The sequence below is a fragment of the Podarcis muralis genome, chromosome 7, assembly GCF_964188315.1.
Source record: "Podarcis muralis chromosome 7, rPodMur119.hap1.1, whole genome shotgun sequence".
Taxonomy (NCBI): Eukaryota; Metazoa; Chordata; class Lepidosauria; order Squamata; family Lacertidae; genus Podarcis; species Podarcis muralis.
The window spans coordinates 8,811,013-8,826,570 of record NC_135661.1 but is presented as its reverse complement, the minus strand read 5'-3'; the positions used below and the strand labels follow the sequence as shown (position 1 = coordinate 8,826,570).

The following is a 15,558-nucleotide window of genomic DNA, read 5'->3' as shown; positions in this document are numbered from 1 at the left end:
GGGAAGGTAAACGGCGTTTCCGTGCGCTGCTCTGGTTCGCCAGAAGCAGTTTAGTCATGCTGGCCACATGACCCGGAAGCTGTACGCCGGCTCCCTCGGCCAATAAAGCAATATGAGCACCGCAACCCCAGAGTCGTCCGCGACTGGACCTAATGGTCAGGGGTCCCTTTACCTTTACCTTATGTTCCTAAAAAGGGCCCATAGAAACCAGGAATCAGGAAGGCAGTGGAAGTCAAGTCTGTAGTTTGAGAGACTGAATAGTTGTGAACCATCCATACAATCCTCCCAAAAGAAAAGGGGGGGGGGCAAAGAAAAAGAAGGAATTTGACTTGTTCAAGCAACCAACAAATAAAGTAAATATCATAGCAAATATCTGGTGTATGTGTGGGGAGTTTGAGGGAAGGATTCCTTGTCCATCTCTAGAACTGTATGCCCCCCACCCCACTATAAAGCTATGAGATCTTTGGGGCAGGTGGGACAGCAGAAGGCCTTGGAGTTGGGGGGAAGGGGAAAGAAGTATTATTATCCCTTCCCTACTCCTGAAACTCATCCCCCACCTAAGTCAAGAGTCCTGAACAATACTAAAGGTTCCAGGCTATATTAGTGGGTGTGGTCACACTACAATATCTTGTTGCAGATCCCTGCTTGCTTCTTTTTAAAAGGACATGAGCTCCCAACTATCTGCCCAGTAAATTTCCATTTAGATTTTTAACTATAAAATAGCAGCAGGGATGCAAATACATTTCACTTGACAATTTGTGAAGAATGTGCCGCACGAACTATTTCTCCAACTACTGAAGGGATTCTACTTCACTCTCAGCAGGGAGACAACTCTTAAAGCACTAATAATACACACACACAAAGCTAGTTTTAGCGTTCCTTGTGCTGCAGCAATTCTTGAGGCTCCAGTGTGTTACCATCTAAATATTTACCATTCACAAGCTGCCTCTCCACGCCAAGGATTAAAATAGAAGACAAACAATCCTCTCCCCAAAGCATGGGTTTACATCAGCTGCGGCAATCCCAGGACGGAGCCCTGGTTCTACTTTCACACCCTCTCCCCGTGAGGCTCAATTTGGCGTCCCATTAGTAGCCCTTACCCAATTTGTGTTCTTCACTGCAGCCTCGGTGCCGCAAGCGCCTGATCAGCTCCAGTCGGGCGAGGAAAGGTCCCCGGAGTGGCCGGGCGCTGTTGGCTTCTTGTGTTATCCTCTGCTCTATGAAAGCCATGGCTTGCTCTGTGCTGTGATGCACTTCGCCTTCGAGAGAGCTGCGCACAAAAAGGAAGTATGAGTTCCAGTGCCTCCAAACGGCCTTTTTGTGAAATTCTGATCAAGGAATGGGACACTGCATTGCTGCTACCCTGCCCACCAGAGCCTAGTATGTAACATGTAAATAACATGTAACATGTAAAAAACATGACTTTTTAGGATGAGAATGGACAATTGCAGGTCCAGGGGCTAAATACCGCTCATGGCAGCTTCCTGCCTCCTAGTATAGCTCCAATTCAAAGCCCCTCCGATTCAAAGCCCCCACTTCCTAAAAAATCCCCCCCCCCATTCTTTACCATATTTCCCCCTGCACAAGCCAAGGACCCTTTAACCCAGGGATGAGGAAATTATGGCCATCCAGATGTTCTTGGGACTCCAACTCCTATCAGCCCTTGCAGCCACCATGACCAATGGGCAGGCATGTTGGGAGCTGAAAGCCCAACCACATCCAGAGAGCTGCAGGTTTCTCATCCCTGTTTTAAACCCTCCTCCCCATCTGAAGAGCAGCGAAGGCTTGACCAGAGTCCTCCTCTTATTTTGACCTCAAAGTGTTCACAAGCCAAGAGACAGCTGGAGCAACCAGCTGGGTGTATAGTAAGGTGAAGACAGTAACAAACCTTTGGCTGATGCTGAAACTGGAACTTTGCCTACATCCCAGTTGGCAGGCAGAGGAGTGTCTGTGACACTCATTAAAAGGAAGAAATGAAAAGAAGATTCTGTCTGAACCCATGTCCATGTGGGAGTTTAGGGGTAAAGCTCCAAGCACCTTCTTTAGGGGAGGAATGTTATGAATTACAAAGGAGAGAGCTTTTTGTATTGACGCCTCAACTTTAAAATACCTTCTTGAAGGGGATCTATCTGGCACCAGCATCACATTATTTTTGCTGAAAAGTTAAGACTTCATTTGCCGAGGTATCTTAGAAGCAAAGTGCAGACTGATGCCTTTCTGTTTCTTGGTTTTAAATTTGTAGCTTCTATTTTATTTACTTGTGTTGCTATTATCATCATTGTGTAATATTGTGTTGATTGTTCCCACTGATGAAAGGCAGGTTCTGTTTTCTTGTTACCTCAAACCAATTTTGGTTTGAATGAACGAACAAATGAATATTGCTAGTCTTTCAGTGTCTGCCAAAAACTGAATAAAAATTAGGTAGCCTAAGAGGAAAGGAAAGCTGGTGTCTGTGATGTCACTGGCACGGTTCACATGTAACACCACACCATGTTTTAATAAACTATGGGTATTAGACCATGCTTTATTTGATTGTCCAAACCTAGCCAGCAGCTTAATTATGATTTGCCAACCATAAACTGATCATACTTGTAAACCATAATTTGTTGTTTCTTATGAGCCTTGGGTTTGTGTCAGCCATGGCTGAGTGTTACATGCAAACCCAGAACTCATTTTGGATCAAGATTTGAACTACTGAAGTATTCAAGAAGGTAGAAGTGTCTCATGCCCCTGGATAGGAGAGATGAGTGGAAACATCTGAATTTTTACAAGTACGACTTCACATGAGTTGATGCACTGGGCACTCATTTGGTACTCTTCAAGACATTTCTTCCTAGATGACATAGGATCCAGATGCAGGAAATAGCTGGTGCTGTGTTTGGGAGTAAGGAACTAACAGCCAAGTGTACTAAGGAAATAAGCCCCTATTTCTCTACTCTCAAAGCCCCCTTACCATGCAAATATTTCAATTAAGAAGAGACAAACGCTCAAAGCCCTCAAGAGAGAGTAAGATACTCACTGCTCTCCTTCAGCTGGGGGAGTCCAGGCTGCGTCAATCAGTTGAAAGATGGAATCGAAATAGATCATATAAAACTGCCAATCATCTGGGCTAAAACAGAAAAGAGGCAAGCAGAAGAACTGAGCACAGTGTAAAACAACTTCTCTCTCTCTCTCTTTTTCATGTTACGGAAGGCAAAACGCCTGCATCTGGGGTAAAAGTGTCCTGAGATTCACTAGTATTCTCCTAGCAAGGAAGATAAGAACAGCTTCATGTCTGTTGCCTTTCATGTCTTAAAGAAAAGGCAACTTAAGATAAGCATCCCTAACAAAAAAATGCAGCAGTGAAAATATTGAGCCTTTAGCGTCACCAGCCCAGTCTTTAGGAATACTCTGCCTACAGAGGCCTTCTCTTTCAACACATAACGGGGGGGGGGGGGGGGTCAACAGTAAAAGTAACTTAATTAAACAGTCAAACAAATTTTCCTATAAATTAAATGACAAACAAACTAGTTCTTTGTCTAAGTATTTGTCAACCACCACAGTACCTCTCTATTCACAAGCCAGGCTTTTGAGAGGTGAGTGAAGGCTGACTTCTTGCAAAGCACTTGAGGAGAACAATGACCATGTTTTTCCTTATTGATCTCCCTGTGTGAAAGAGCTAGACCCTTTTGATATTTTTAATGAAAGCTAGACATTCAGAGGGAAGCTATCTCCCTCCCACTTGTCCCCAGACTCTCCCACAGCTATGGTCTGGGAAGAATGCTTATCTCAAAGAGGTGAGTTAAAATTTCATAATTTACTATATTTTAGATACCATTGTATCTGATGACAGGGCAGAGCAGGGGGGACCCTGAAACTTGTTCTTATCCATTATAAAAGTCAGGCTGCTGCTTTATTAATGCTTATTAGGAACACAGGAAGGTGCCTTACACCAAGTCAGACCAATTTATTTGTGACATTTATACTCCCACCTTTCCTCCAAGAAGCTCACAGTGGTGCACATAGTTCTCCTCCACATTTTATCATCACAACAACCCTGTGAGGTTGGTTAGGCTCAGAGTGAGTGACTGGCCCAAGGTCACCCAGTGAGCTTCATAGCTGAGTGGAGGATTTGAAACCTAGAGGCCCTTGTCGGGCACTCTAACCACTGCACCATACCGGCCTATACTGGTCATTTAATACAGTGGTACCTCAGGTTACATACACTTCAGGTTACAGACTCCACTAACCCAGAAATAGTGCTTCAGGTTAAGAACTATGCTTCAGGATGAGAACAGAAATCGTGCTCCGGCGGCGCAGCAGCAGCAGGAGGCCCCATTAGCTAAAGTGGTGCTTCAGGTTAAGAACAGTTTCAGGTTAAGTATGGACCTCCAGAACGAATGAAGTACTTAACCTGAGGTACCACTGTATTCTACACTGACTGGCAGCAGTTCTCCAGGGTTTCAAACAGGGAGACTTCCCCAGACCTTTCATATGCAAAGTAAGTGCTCTATCACTGAGCTACAGACTTTCTCTCAAGGTTCCCATTGCTACTTGCTCTTTAAAAAACTAAAACTTCCTTTTCGTTGACCTTAGGAGGGAAGGCAATTTTTCCAAACTGCCCCCAAATCTATCAAAGTCTCTGGCGGCTCTTGTTGTAACTGAAAGTGCTGCTTTCAGCCAGTGGAAGTAGGGTGGATCCAATCAAGCCTCTTTAATAGGACAAGCATCCCACCCCCTCACATCCTGGGCTGGGTGGGGGTGGAAATATAAAGAGATTTAGGCTCTTAAATTAGGAGGAACAAGAAGATATTCCTTTGGGCTTGTCACAAAAACTTGCTTATTTGCCTTGGGAATATGATGGTGCAGTAGTGGCGATGAAGGAGATAATACCTTTTGCTTCAGTTCGGTTAAAGATAATAAAAAAAAAAAGGAGCTGAAATTCCCACTCACTTTTTCAGCAGAAGTTTCCTGGAGAGTGCGTTGCATTCTGGCCACTTGCCCAGTTTTTTGTACATCTCCATGCACTTGTTCTCTCTGCTCTGGAGCTCACTGGTTAACTTCTCTAAATGGAACAAAAAGAGTCATAAATTCACAAAGTCTTAATCGCAAAAGCAATCTCTCCCCCTGCCCCCAAACAGATAAGGCCGCAGACAGGCTAGAAACATAAAATAAACTTAGATGGGCTTACTCAGAAAGCTGTTTTACTTTACCAAATAATGCAAAATGCCTGGAGTAGGGTGGGCAGGAGAGAACTTCACATATGCACATGAAACAATGCTGTGGGCAGAGAGTCTGTGAGATAACATAGTGAAAGTTAAACGGCTGGCAATCCTTTGTGCAATGGATTACAAGTGCCCAAACCATGTGCAGAGCAGTGCTTTGCTGTAACATGGAGTAAATGTCCATGTTCTTCATTTGACAAGAGTCTACATATTTATTTAAATGTTCACAATAAATACAAAACATGACCTACTGTGTTGTGTTTATATTGCTCGATTTCAAAGCCATACGGTTTTGTCTGTAGTTTGCTCTAATCAGCATAATTGCGTATGCTGAAAAGAAAGCATTAACTCTACTTATTTAACGGAGGGTCATAGATTCAATTAAGAGATTATCACTAGAGATTTATCGCGCCCACATAATGTGAATCAGGCTACTTTGAAGGAATATGTCACATAACTGATTTGAAACGTATATGGAAGTCTGGTTTGACTTTAAAAAATGTTTTATTTTTATCCATGCTGGGCAAAAAGCCTTATCTGGTTCAGCATCTGGGTAACAAGATGCCTCTGGAAAGCCTACAACGGGACATGACAGCAGCAATCACCACCGGCTGTTTCACCCCCATCAACTGGTATTTAGAGGGACGCTGCCTCCAAATATGGAAGCTGCACCTTTGTCTACAAACCACTGAGACTTAAAGGTAAAGGTAAAGGGACCCCTGACCATTAGGTCTAGTCGTGACCAACTCTGGGGTTGCGGTGCTCATCTCGCTTTACTGGCTGAGGGAGCCGGTGTACAGCTTCCGGGTCATGTGGCCAGCATGACTGAGCCACTTCTGGCGAACCAGAGCAGCGCACGGAAACGCCGTTTACCTTCCCGCCAGAGCGGTACCTATTTATCTACTTGCACTTTGACGTGCTTTCGAACTGCTAGGTTGGCAGGAGCAGGGACTGAGCAACGGGAGCTCACCCCGTCACGGGGATTCGAACTGCCGACCTTCTGATTTGCAAGTCCTAGGCTCTGTGGTTTAACCCACAGCGCCACCCGCGAGACTTGTCAGTTGTCAAATTTGAAAAAGAGATACACTACCTCCTAATTTTCCTCTCACAACATCCAGAGCTTCCTGGTATTTCTCCAAGCGTTCTAGAATCATGTAGTAAAGCTCAACCTGTGGAAGTTAAGAGAAACAGGATGCAACTGAAACAAGAGGCAGTGAGGTTACCGCCAGAAGCAGTCTCTGCAACTGTCTTTTTAAAGAGACCATATTCAAGTGGAGTGAAAAATCTATGCTACCCGACAAATTGGAAGAAAACTAATAATTTATCTTTAGCATTACCCCTCTAGCCCTTTCTTCTATCTTATTTTTATCCATCTATTAACTTTAAACTTGTTTGTATTGCTACATTTTGATAGGCTGGCCTTGCAAAGATAGTGGCCCACTAGTGGTTGAAATGCCTCCTTGCTCCAAAACCCAAAGCCTCTGGAAGACAAATTGCCAAATAAAGAGGTGGGCAGGAAACACAGGGCAAATCTGAGGAACTAAAAACAAAACTCCATATTCTGCACTGTTTCTTACTCTTGTTAAGAGGGTTGCCACTCTGGTCAACAGAAAAAGCAGCTGGGACTCACACCTGATCTGGAGTATTCTCTCTGCATAGGGTTTGCAGGGAAAGACAGAAAGGTTTTTGTATCAAAAGCCAATTCACTTGATCCAATTATGGGCCCCTTGAAACTACTCAGATCTTCTCTGCCGCATACCCAGGCCACCAGCACTTTTACAGATATCCACATTATCCTGTCAAGCTTGAAAAGAGCTGTAACCAAAAGAGCGGAATCCCATCAAGTTTTGGAGAAGGATTAATTCAAATCGGGGACATGCTCAAGTACCCCTTACTTTCTACCTTAGCAATGTGCCTCTTCTAAGCCACACCTTCCATTTGCTTGTAACATGCAAAATAAACTATTCAAAAGCTAGCTGTAATAATTCAGTGATAGCAGAAGCTGAATTAATTACATCGACAATTAGTTTTTTTAAAAAAATATATCTTACTTCTGCCTCAGCTTCAATTTTTTCTTCCTTCACCATTTTTTCTACCATTCTTTCAGCTAGAGGCAAAAACATGGTTTTTGAGAGATTTTCATCCTGTGCAGATATAGACTGAAAGAGAAGAACATATAGAGCTGCCTTATACAGAATTGACCACTGTTTCATCTAGCATGGTACTTTCCACTCTGACTGGCAACCATTCTTTCCTAGCTCAGCTACTGGAGGTAACAGAGGCTGAACGGATGACTCTCTGTGGGCAAAACATATGCTCTGTGCTCTCAACTATGGGCCTAGTCAAAAGTTTTCAGCTGCTGTGAATGTTCCGATAAACAAGTGAACATTCTGGCAAACTTGGGAAAAATTAGTTGAAAGTTCTGCTCAGTAAACATGCTCCTCTCACCCACAAGGAAATAGTGTTGATTATGTTCTGGGATTGCATCACACAAAAAAATGAAGAAAATGAATTGCCAAGTTACCGTATTTTTCGCTCTATAAGACACACTTTCCCCCTCCTAAAAAGGGGAAATGTGTGTGCGTCTTATGGAGTGAATGCAGGCTCCATGGCTTTAGCGAAAGCAACGCAAAGCCTCTGGAGCGCAGCAGGAATGCTCCCGCTGTGCTCCGGAGGCTTCGCGTTGCTTTTGCTGAAGCCAGGAGAGCAAGAGGGATCAATCCCTCTTGCTCTCCTGGCTTCGCTTCGCTGGAGAGGTGCTGTGCAGCTTTCCCTCTCTGCGCAGCGCCCCTTCAGCGAAGCGGGAGGAGAAATGGAAGGGGCTCCGTTTCTCCTGCCGCGTCGCTGAAGGGGCGCTGCGCAGAGAGGGAGAGAATTTTTTTTTTCTTGTTCTCCTCCTCTAAAACTAGGTGCGTCTTATGGTCGGGTGCGTCTCCTAGAGCGAAAAATGCGGTAGTTGAAATGAACTAGTAATGCAGTGTGCCAGTTCTCTTGTTGATTTCAGACAGACTGCAAAAGGATTCTGCCAATGGCCTTTGATAGGCTATTGCTTGGCCGAACTCCAGATTTACACCAATAGTCAATCTCAAGTAACAATCTCAGAACTCATTTAGGAGAACAATTATAGACTGAAGCGAGAGAGGCAGAGAGGCGGGCTATGAGCTCATCTCAATCCCTCTCATACCCTGGGGGAACAGATTATATTCAGTTGCTACAATCATACTTGGAGTGGAGGAGTGATCCATCTATGACCTGAGGGAGTATTGAAGGGCATCTGGTTAAGACTTCTCGAATTCTCTGTTTATCTCACAACATGCCCCATCTAAGATGACAAACTCCCAGTCCCAACCTGCAAACAAGCTCTGTGATAAGGGTAGCCAATGTCGTGCCCTCCAATCAGTCTCAGCCAGCATGACCAGTGGCTATGGGAGTTGGGAGTAAAACAACTGGAGTGCACCACATTGGCAACTCTGTTTTACAACACTTGCAGTATGCAGTGGTACCTCGGGTTAAGTACTTAATTCATTCTGGAGGTCCGTTCTTAACCTGAAACTGTTCTTAACCTGAAGCACCACTTTAGCTAATGGGGCCTCCTGCTGCTGCCGCGCCGCCAGAGCACGATTTCTGTTCTCATCCTGAAGCAAAGTTCTTAACCCGAGGTACTATTTCTGGTTTAGTGGAGTCTGTAACCTGAAGCGTATGTAACCCGAGGTACCACTGTACTGACAATGTGTGATGCACTTGCAGTACAGAGTCTACCCTCAAAATGTACTGAGCATCTTCACACAGAAAATAAAATAAAAAAAGGGCAGATTATTTCCAAGGAAATGTTATCTCCCTTGAGACTCTGTACCCACCTGCATAATTAAGCTCATCACAGACCAAAAATAGTAAGGGTTTTTGGGAACAATCTTATAAAGTGCCATTCCAGCCTGAAAAAGAAGGAGGTATAAATAAATCATTATACTTCAGCCTGTGGTAAAGGAGACCCACTGAAAGTTCTTACTAGAAACACCTGAGAGAGGAATGGTTTCGGTTTGACTATCCATGGACTAATTTACTTGTCTTTGAATTCTTGTACCAGTGTTAAATGCAAGACTCGTTTGCTCAAACCTGTTAACCACAACAGGAAACTGTTCCTTTTCACAAACCAGAACCCATCAAAATATGTTCCAAGTAAACTGGCAGTATTTCAGGAGTTCCTTAATGAGAAGACAAGTTTCCTGAACAACAGCTTCCCCACAAAAACGAATTCTGGATTCAATTTTGCTGATAATGGCACTCAACACATAGCTAGATCATCATATTTAATATAGGTGTTTCTCTCTTCACCCCCCTCCCTCTCATAGTCAGGTGCGGATACACTAAAGTCAACAGGGACCTCTGCTTACTTGCATTTTGCACATTTGCAAAGCCTGATATTACAAGATGATTATACCCTTTAAGTGTGCATATATTGATATGAATGCATCTGTTATCAATGCACATAGCAAGCTGATGCTTTTAAGTAGTGCTACTCACAAGATAAAGGATTTGCTAGACTAGGTCCATAAATTAATTTCTGGGGTCCGTCACATTAATGACACTGTCTCTTTACACATTTTTTCAAACATTACAGGTTAAATGCAAATGCAAAGCACTTAAAGGCACCTCAAATCACAAGTATTTTAAACCAAGGTCGTCAAATTTTCAAAAAGGTTTCAGAGTAAGTGTTTACTATGAGTGGAGGACATGGCCAGTTGGTAGAGCATGAGACTTTTAAGCTCAGGGTTGTGGGTTTGAGTCCCACGTTGGGCAAAAGATTCCTGCCTTGCAGCGGGTTGGACTAGATGACCCTCGTGGCCCCTTCCAACTCTACAATTCTATGTAAACACAACTTATATACTATACGAGACTTTATCCACAACAGATTACTAATAGGTTTACATATACACATGGAATGTCAACAGATCTTTAGGCTGATTTTAGGTTGAGTTGCCTCTCTGAGGGGTGTATTCACTCTCAAGCTCAATTGACCTAGCTCCGATTCAGGTAAATTACCTGTTGCATCTTCTTGTATTCCCCAACCCTTGCATAGGCCATGAAGAGGTGGGAATGATACTCTTCACTGCTGGGAACTTTCTTCACAGCTGCCTCGTAGAGTTTTGTGACCAGCTCCGCTAAATGAGACATTTTAAGAAACAGGTTGTGTGTTTGGTTAGGACCTATAGACTTCTCCCAAACCCTAAGTGATTGTACAGAGTACAGAACTCAAAACAGCCTTCACAAAGTTTTTTTAAAATGAGGCTTCACCCCTAGTAAAGGGGGCAGGGGGGGGGGAGGACTTCAGATTTGTTGGGACCTGTGTGGCCAGCACTTGTGATTTTTCCAGACTTGCATTCTGCATGCCTTTTGTCACAGAATGTGTGTTGAGTACCTTTATCCTTTCCCTAGGGCTGGTGTCAGCACTTTGCTCCCATGGGAGGCTGCTGGGGCCCCAATATCTGCCTTGCCCCCCCCTTACAAAACAAAAACCACTGACCCAGCACTCTAAGCTGCTTGGTTTAGCTGCACTCCAATTTCTCCTGGAGTGACACTACGTCCGAAGCATTGTAAAAGTATTAAAATGGCAGCAAGACCCAGCAATCTGGTGCTGTGTCTACTGTCTACTGTCTCCACCATCAAAGCTGGACCCTGTCCCATCACTCCTCCTATTTTCTACAACCCAGAATTAAATACTATGGGAAACATTATGTCTAGAGAACAACGCAGCTTAAGTGGCTACCTCACCACCCCTCCCCATCAATTAGCTGCCGACTGCCTGCCACACTAGTGCTTTTGAATCAGGACTGCTGTTGTAAGCAGGACACCGGCAACAGCATTCTCTGAAATGTCTGAATGTCTGAAATAGGAAGGAAAACCAAAGAACTCACGCCGATGCATTTCCCGGTATAGAATAGTCAGAGCTTGTAACGAATTATCCTCCGTGGGTTCAAGAGCAGCTACTTCTTGTGCTAAAGTGAATGCTTCATCTTGCTTCCCGGTTCTTTGCAGGCCGATTGCTTTCAAAACCTGCCCATGGATCAAAGAAGCAACTTTTAAAGGGTTTCCCAGCAACGATATACATACAGTGAATGGGGCAGAATTGCTTTGGCGGGTGGTAACAATGGAGCACGTACCAAAGGAAGGAGCTGCAGCCCACGGACAGAGCGCATGCTCTGAATTCAAGTGGCCTGAGATTCAACCTCTGATGTCTCCAGGTGGGCTTGGGAAAGCCTGGTTGAAGCGCTGAACAGCTGCTGCCAGTGTGGATAATATTGAGCTAGAGGAACCAATGGTCTTTTTATATATAATACAACTTCTTATGTTCTCTTCTGCACCTCCTGCCAACCTTAGTTCAGCGATGAAGAGCCCATGACCCTCCAAATGTTGTTGGGGCTCCAACTCCCATCGCACCCAGCCGGTATGGCCAACAGTCAAGGAGATGGGAGGTGTGTTCCAGCAACCTCTGGAGGACCACAGGTTCCCCACCCCAGCCTTAGTTCACTGGACATCTGGTTAACTTAACAGAAGACTTAGAAATCTAAGTAAGCTCATACTTTGAGACACATCACTAGCCAACACTGTAATAAAATGTTGGGGTCACAACATACCTACCATTGCAGATCTCATAGAAAGAGCACACTGAGCAAGCCTCATGTTAATAAGCTGGGTAGAAAGGGGATACCGCATTTAACAAGGTGCACTTAGAACTTGCTCAGCTGTGTCGCTGGAGTTCCCTTCTCCTGAAAGTTTGGAAGGTGGAGACTTTGATGTTTTCCCTTCCAGAGAATCAAAACAATCTTATTTTTCCAGGTATCTGGAGGGGCATTAGTTGGCAGATCGTGCCCAATACCCAGCAGCCCCCCCCCCAGCCATGTTGTCCATAGTACAGCCACTACTGCCAGCCAATTCTAATATGCAGTCCACCAGGCATGACTGCCCCAGACTTCTCTATATTGTAGGGGTGGGAAAACCTTCTTGGCCCAGTGGGTCAGAGCCTTATCATTCTCCACCCCCACAGACCACAGATTACCCACCTGTCAAAATTCCCTTGTGCAGCGCTTCCAAGCTGGCTGTCAGTCACTCACTCACTTGAGAACCACAGAACAAGGGGCTTTGTCGACCCTATGCTTGCCACTTCCCCAGTGCTGCACATACGGCTGGCAAAGCTGCTTTCTGCAGAGATTGGCTGCATGATCAAGTTCCCCATGGGGAACTTGGCCAGGCAACCAATCCAGCCATTTCCACACATGCCCCATATCTGACACCAAGTGTGGGGGGGAAACACTGGGACCTGTTCTGTGCCAGATGTCACCTGCAAGCCAGAGGTTCCTCACCCCTCTTGTGATTAGTCTTATACCTACCATGTGACAGTATTTAAGTATGTTTGACTTGGTCAACTGACCAACCCTAATTGCCTTGTTTTGCTGAGCCACGTCAATGTAGATAGAAGCAAAAGTTGAAAAAACATTAACTTTTGCTCTGTTGCTATTCAACAGCTTGACTAACGTGGCAGCAAAGTTGACCTCATTGTTGTGAGTTTGTGGAACAGAAAGGCTGGAGTAACACGGGTTAAGCTGAAAAAGAAGTACAGTGGTACCTCAGGTTAAGAACTTAATTCGTTCTGGATGTCCATTCTTAACCTGAAACTGTTCTTAACCTGAGGTACCGCTTTAGCTAATGGGGCCTCCCGCCGCCGTCATGCAATTTCTGTTCTCATCCTGAAGCAGTTCTTAACCTGAGGTACTAATTCTGGGTTAGTGGAGTCTGTAACCTGAAGCGTCTGTAACCTGAAGTGTCTGTAACCCGAGGTACCACTGTAGTTGTGCACTGGTGGTGGTCAAAGCACATTCACCCTCCCACCCCCATGTGTCTCATGATTGCTAAGGGTAAACATGGCAGAAAGCTTCCCTCTTTTCCAGAACATCCCAGGAATCAGAACCTCCTTTCAGTCCATGTGTCACATTCCCACATGGGCAACCTTCCAGGAGCCACATGCCAGATTTAAGTGGGTGGGGCCAGATCCAAAAGTGGGTGGAGCAGTGGATTTGACTCTTACTTTTGCATTGTTCACACTACATTCCAGCCATTTGCAGAAGTCAAAGCTTTCTACAGACAACCAAGAGGCATTATCACAGTTCAAGGACATATTCCAGTCAGGCAAAAGCACCTGAGGAAGGCACAGAGCAGTGCCAATGAGGGATATGGCCCTGGGAGAGTCCCAAGTGGGAGACAGAGGTCTAGAGGACTGTCTTCAGTTCTCAGGGCTTCAAGTTCCCCACCCTCTACTAGCAATGCAACAACTAAAGAGAAGAGCCTTGCCTTGTTTATTTAAGACTGAACTTTTTAGCATGTTAAAACAAACAAACCCTGAGCTTACCTTAGCACAGTGAAGGTCTTTGTGTTTCTTCAGCAACTTGTCTGCCTGCTGGATTGCCATTTTATTATTGCCATTGTCAAGGTAATCTAATGTAAGAAAGGGGGAAATCACAAACATTATTCTTATAGTTATTCTTAATGCTAATTTTATTGTTTAATTTTTTGTAAACCACATTTTTACAATCAAGCAGTGTATAAATTTTATGAACTAAATAAAATACATAAATACTGCAGACTGATTTTTCTGAGGGGGCAGTCTTCACGTTTAGGTTAGTTTAGAGGAAAACAAGAAAAAGAAAGACGAGTAAAGAGTAATAGGATAGAGGTATTTAAGATTATAACTGCTGTAAAGGGAACGGATAACTTATCTGCCCCCTCCCCCTTACTTTCTTGCACAACACTAGATGTCAGAATCTACCCAATCAACTCCATAGGTGATGAGAAAACCACCCAAGGTAGCTCTTCACACAACATAAAAAATAACTTGTGAAAGCTATTAAAGCAGTGTATGGCCACAACCACCAGCTTATGTTGGGTTTTTAAAATAAAGGAATAGAAAAATTATGGAAAGATAATTCTTTGAATGCTTAATAGTGATGGCAAGCCTCTATGATCAATGGCAGTATTTCTCTGACTTCTGGATGCAGGGGGTGGTGGGGAGAAGAGGGAACAGCAGTTACTGACGTTTCCCATGTCATCTTCCTGGTCATTATAAAGTCACAATGCTGAACTGGATCAACCTTAATCTGTCCCAGCAAGGCATTCTCATGAAGAACCTTACAGATGCTTTTTAAAGGGTTATTACACAGAGGGGTGTTAGCCTTACTGCCATTTCTTATGTATACATCAAATGGGATTTGCCACCTTTATTTGGTTCATCATCACAACTACTCACTAACAGGCTATTACTGCAACTTTCAGAGCTGGGATGGACAGGGACTTGCCCAAGTCTATGGCTGAGGAGAACTCAACTCCTCTCTATCCACTGACTATATATAGGAGCTGGGTACAAAAAACTGGCCCTCAATAGAAGTTCATAAATGAGTACTTCAGGAATGACCCAAAGAGGAGCAAAACAAGATGGTAATGGACAAGCAAATAATTAAGAGCAGTTTTGCTAGCATTCATGAGGAGCATGATTGGAGCTACTTATCCATTTCTATAAACAGGCAAAGGATTGACCTAAGGCAATTTTTCTCCACAAACATACATGCGGGTGAACAGAAACGGGAGAAGGCGATGGACACCCCACAGGAAAAAGACTAGTCTGGAGGGTCCACAGAAGGAGAATAGCAGCCTCCTGCACCCCTTTGTCTCTCACCTGAAAGAACAGGGGAGCATGTGGCTCAGGTTGCAAATACTATATTGTATTCTGGTTCTTACTCTTAGCTGCATGAGCAGCATGCAGAAACATTAAAATAGGCACTGTGCCATGGTGGTAGCACTGGCTTAAAGTTGTGGTGCTCGGCATCGGTTTACCCGAGATTACACAATGTGGACATCACTGAATGATTGAAGCCCCTGTGTATTTTTAATAACAAAAACTTTATGGAGCAATTGGAAAAGTGGCAGTTCACAAGAAATATAAATGGATGCATAAAGAGTATGATTAGACAACCTCACCATGTTTTTCTAAAACGTTGCCAACACCCTCTGTTCTAACAGAATTAGCTCAGCTACCAGAATGGCAAATTGTTGAGAACAGAGTATTAGACTTCATCCAAAGGGTGGAGGACCTTGGGGAATATAGTACTACAACTTCATTAAGCTTCTGTACAACATATAAGCAATTAAGATAAAAGGCAAACAGCAAATGTAAAAGATGCTTAACTGTCATCAAATAAGCTGACTGTTGCTGAAAAGTGAAGAAAGTAAGAACATGTCCAAACATTTACATTAGTTTTCCCCAGAGACAATTGCCTTTGCAATCTTTGCAACTATGTTCACATGTCCA

The 15,558-nt window shown here is 44.0% G+C and overlaps 1 protein-coding gene across 4 annotated transcripts in view; it reads right to left on the bottom strand.

The window, feature by feature from the left end:
• Window positions 1–15,558, bottom strand: part of NAA25 (N-alpha-acetyltransferase 25, NatB auxiliary subunit) — a 41,963-nt gene that overhangs the window by 19,718 nt on the left and 6,687 nt on the right. For 2 of the 4 annotated variants that reach the window (XM_028741323.2, XM_028741321.2), the window contains exons 2-10: window positions 13,606–13,691; window positions 11,117–11,255; window positions 10,245–10,363; window positions 9,062–9,136; window positions 7,256–7,363; window positions 6,295–6,373; window positions 4,933–5,044; window positions 3,020–3,109; window positions 1,101–1,270 (exon numbers count right to left, since the gene is read on the bottom strand). In XM_028741323.2, coding sequence (XP_028597156.1) covers window positions 1,101–1,270; window positions 3,020–3,109; window positions 4,933–5,044; window positions 6,295–6,373; window positions 7,256–7,363; window positions 9,062–9,136; window positions 10,245–10,363; window positions 11,117–11,255; window positions 13,606–13,691 — 978 coding nt within the window. Of the gene's footprint in view, window positions 1–1,100; window positions 1,271–3,019; window positions 3,110–4,932; window positions 5,045–6,294; window positions 6,374–7,255; window positions 7,364–9,061; window positions 9,137–10,244; window positions 10,364–11,116; window positions 11,256–11,362; window positions 11,506–13,605; window positions 13,692–15,558 lie in introns of those variants that run through there. The other 2 variants (XM_028741322.2, XM_028741324.2) reach the window with 2 other exon arrangements.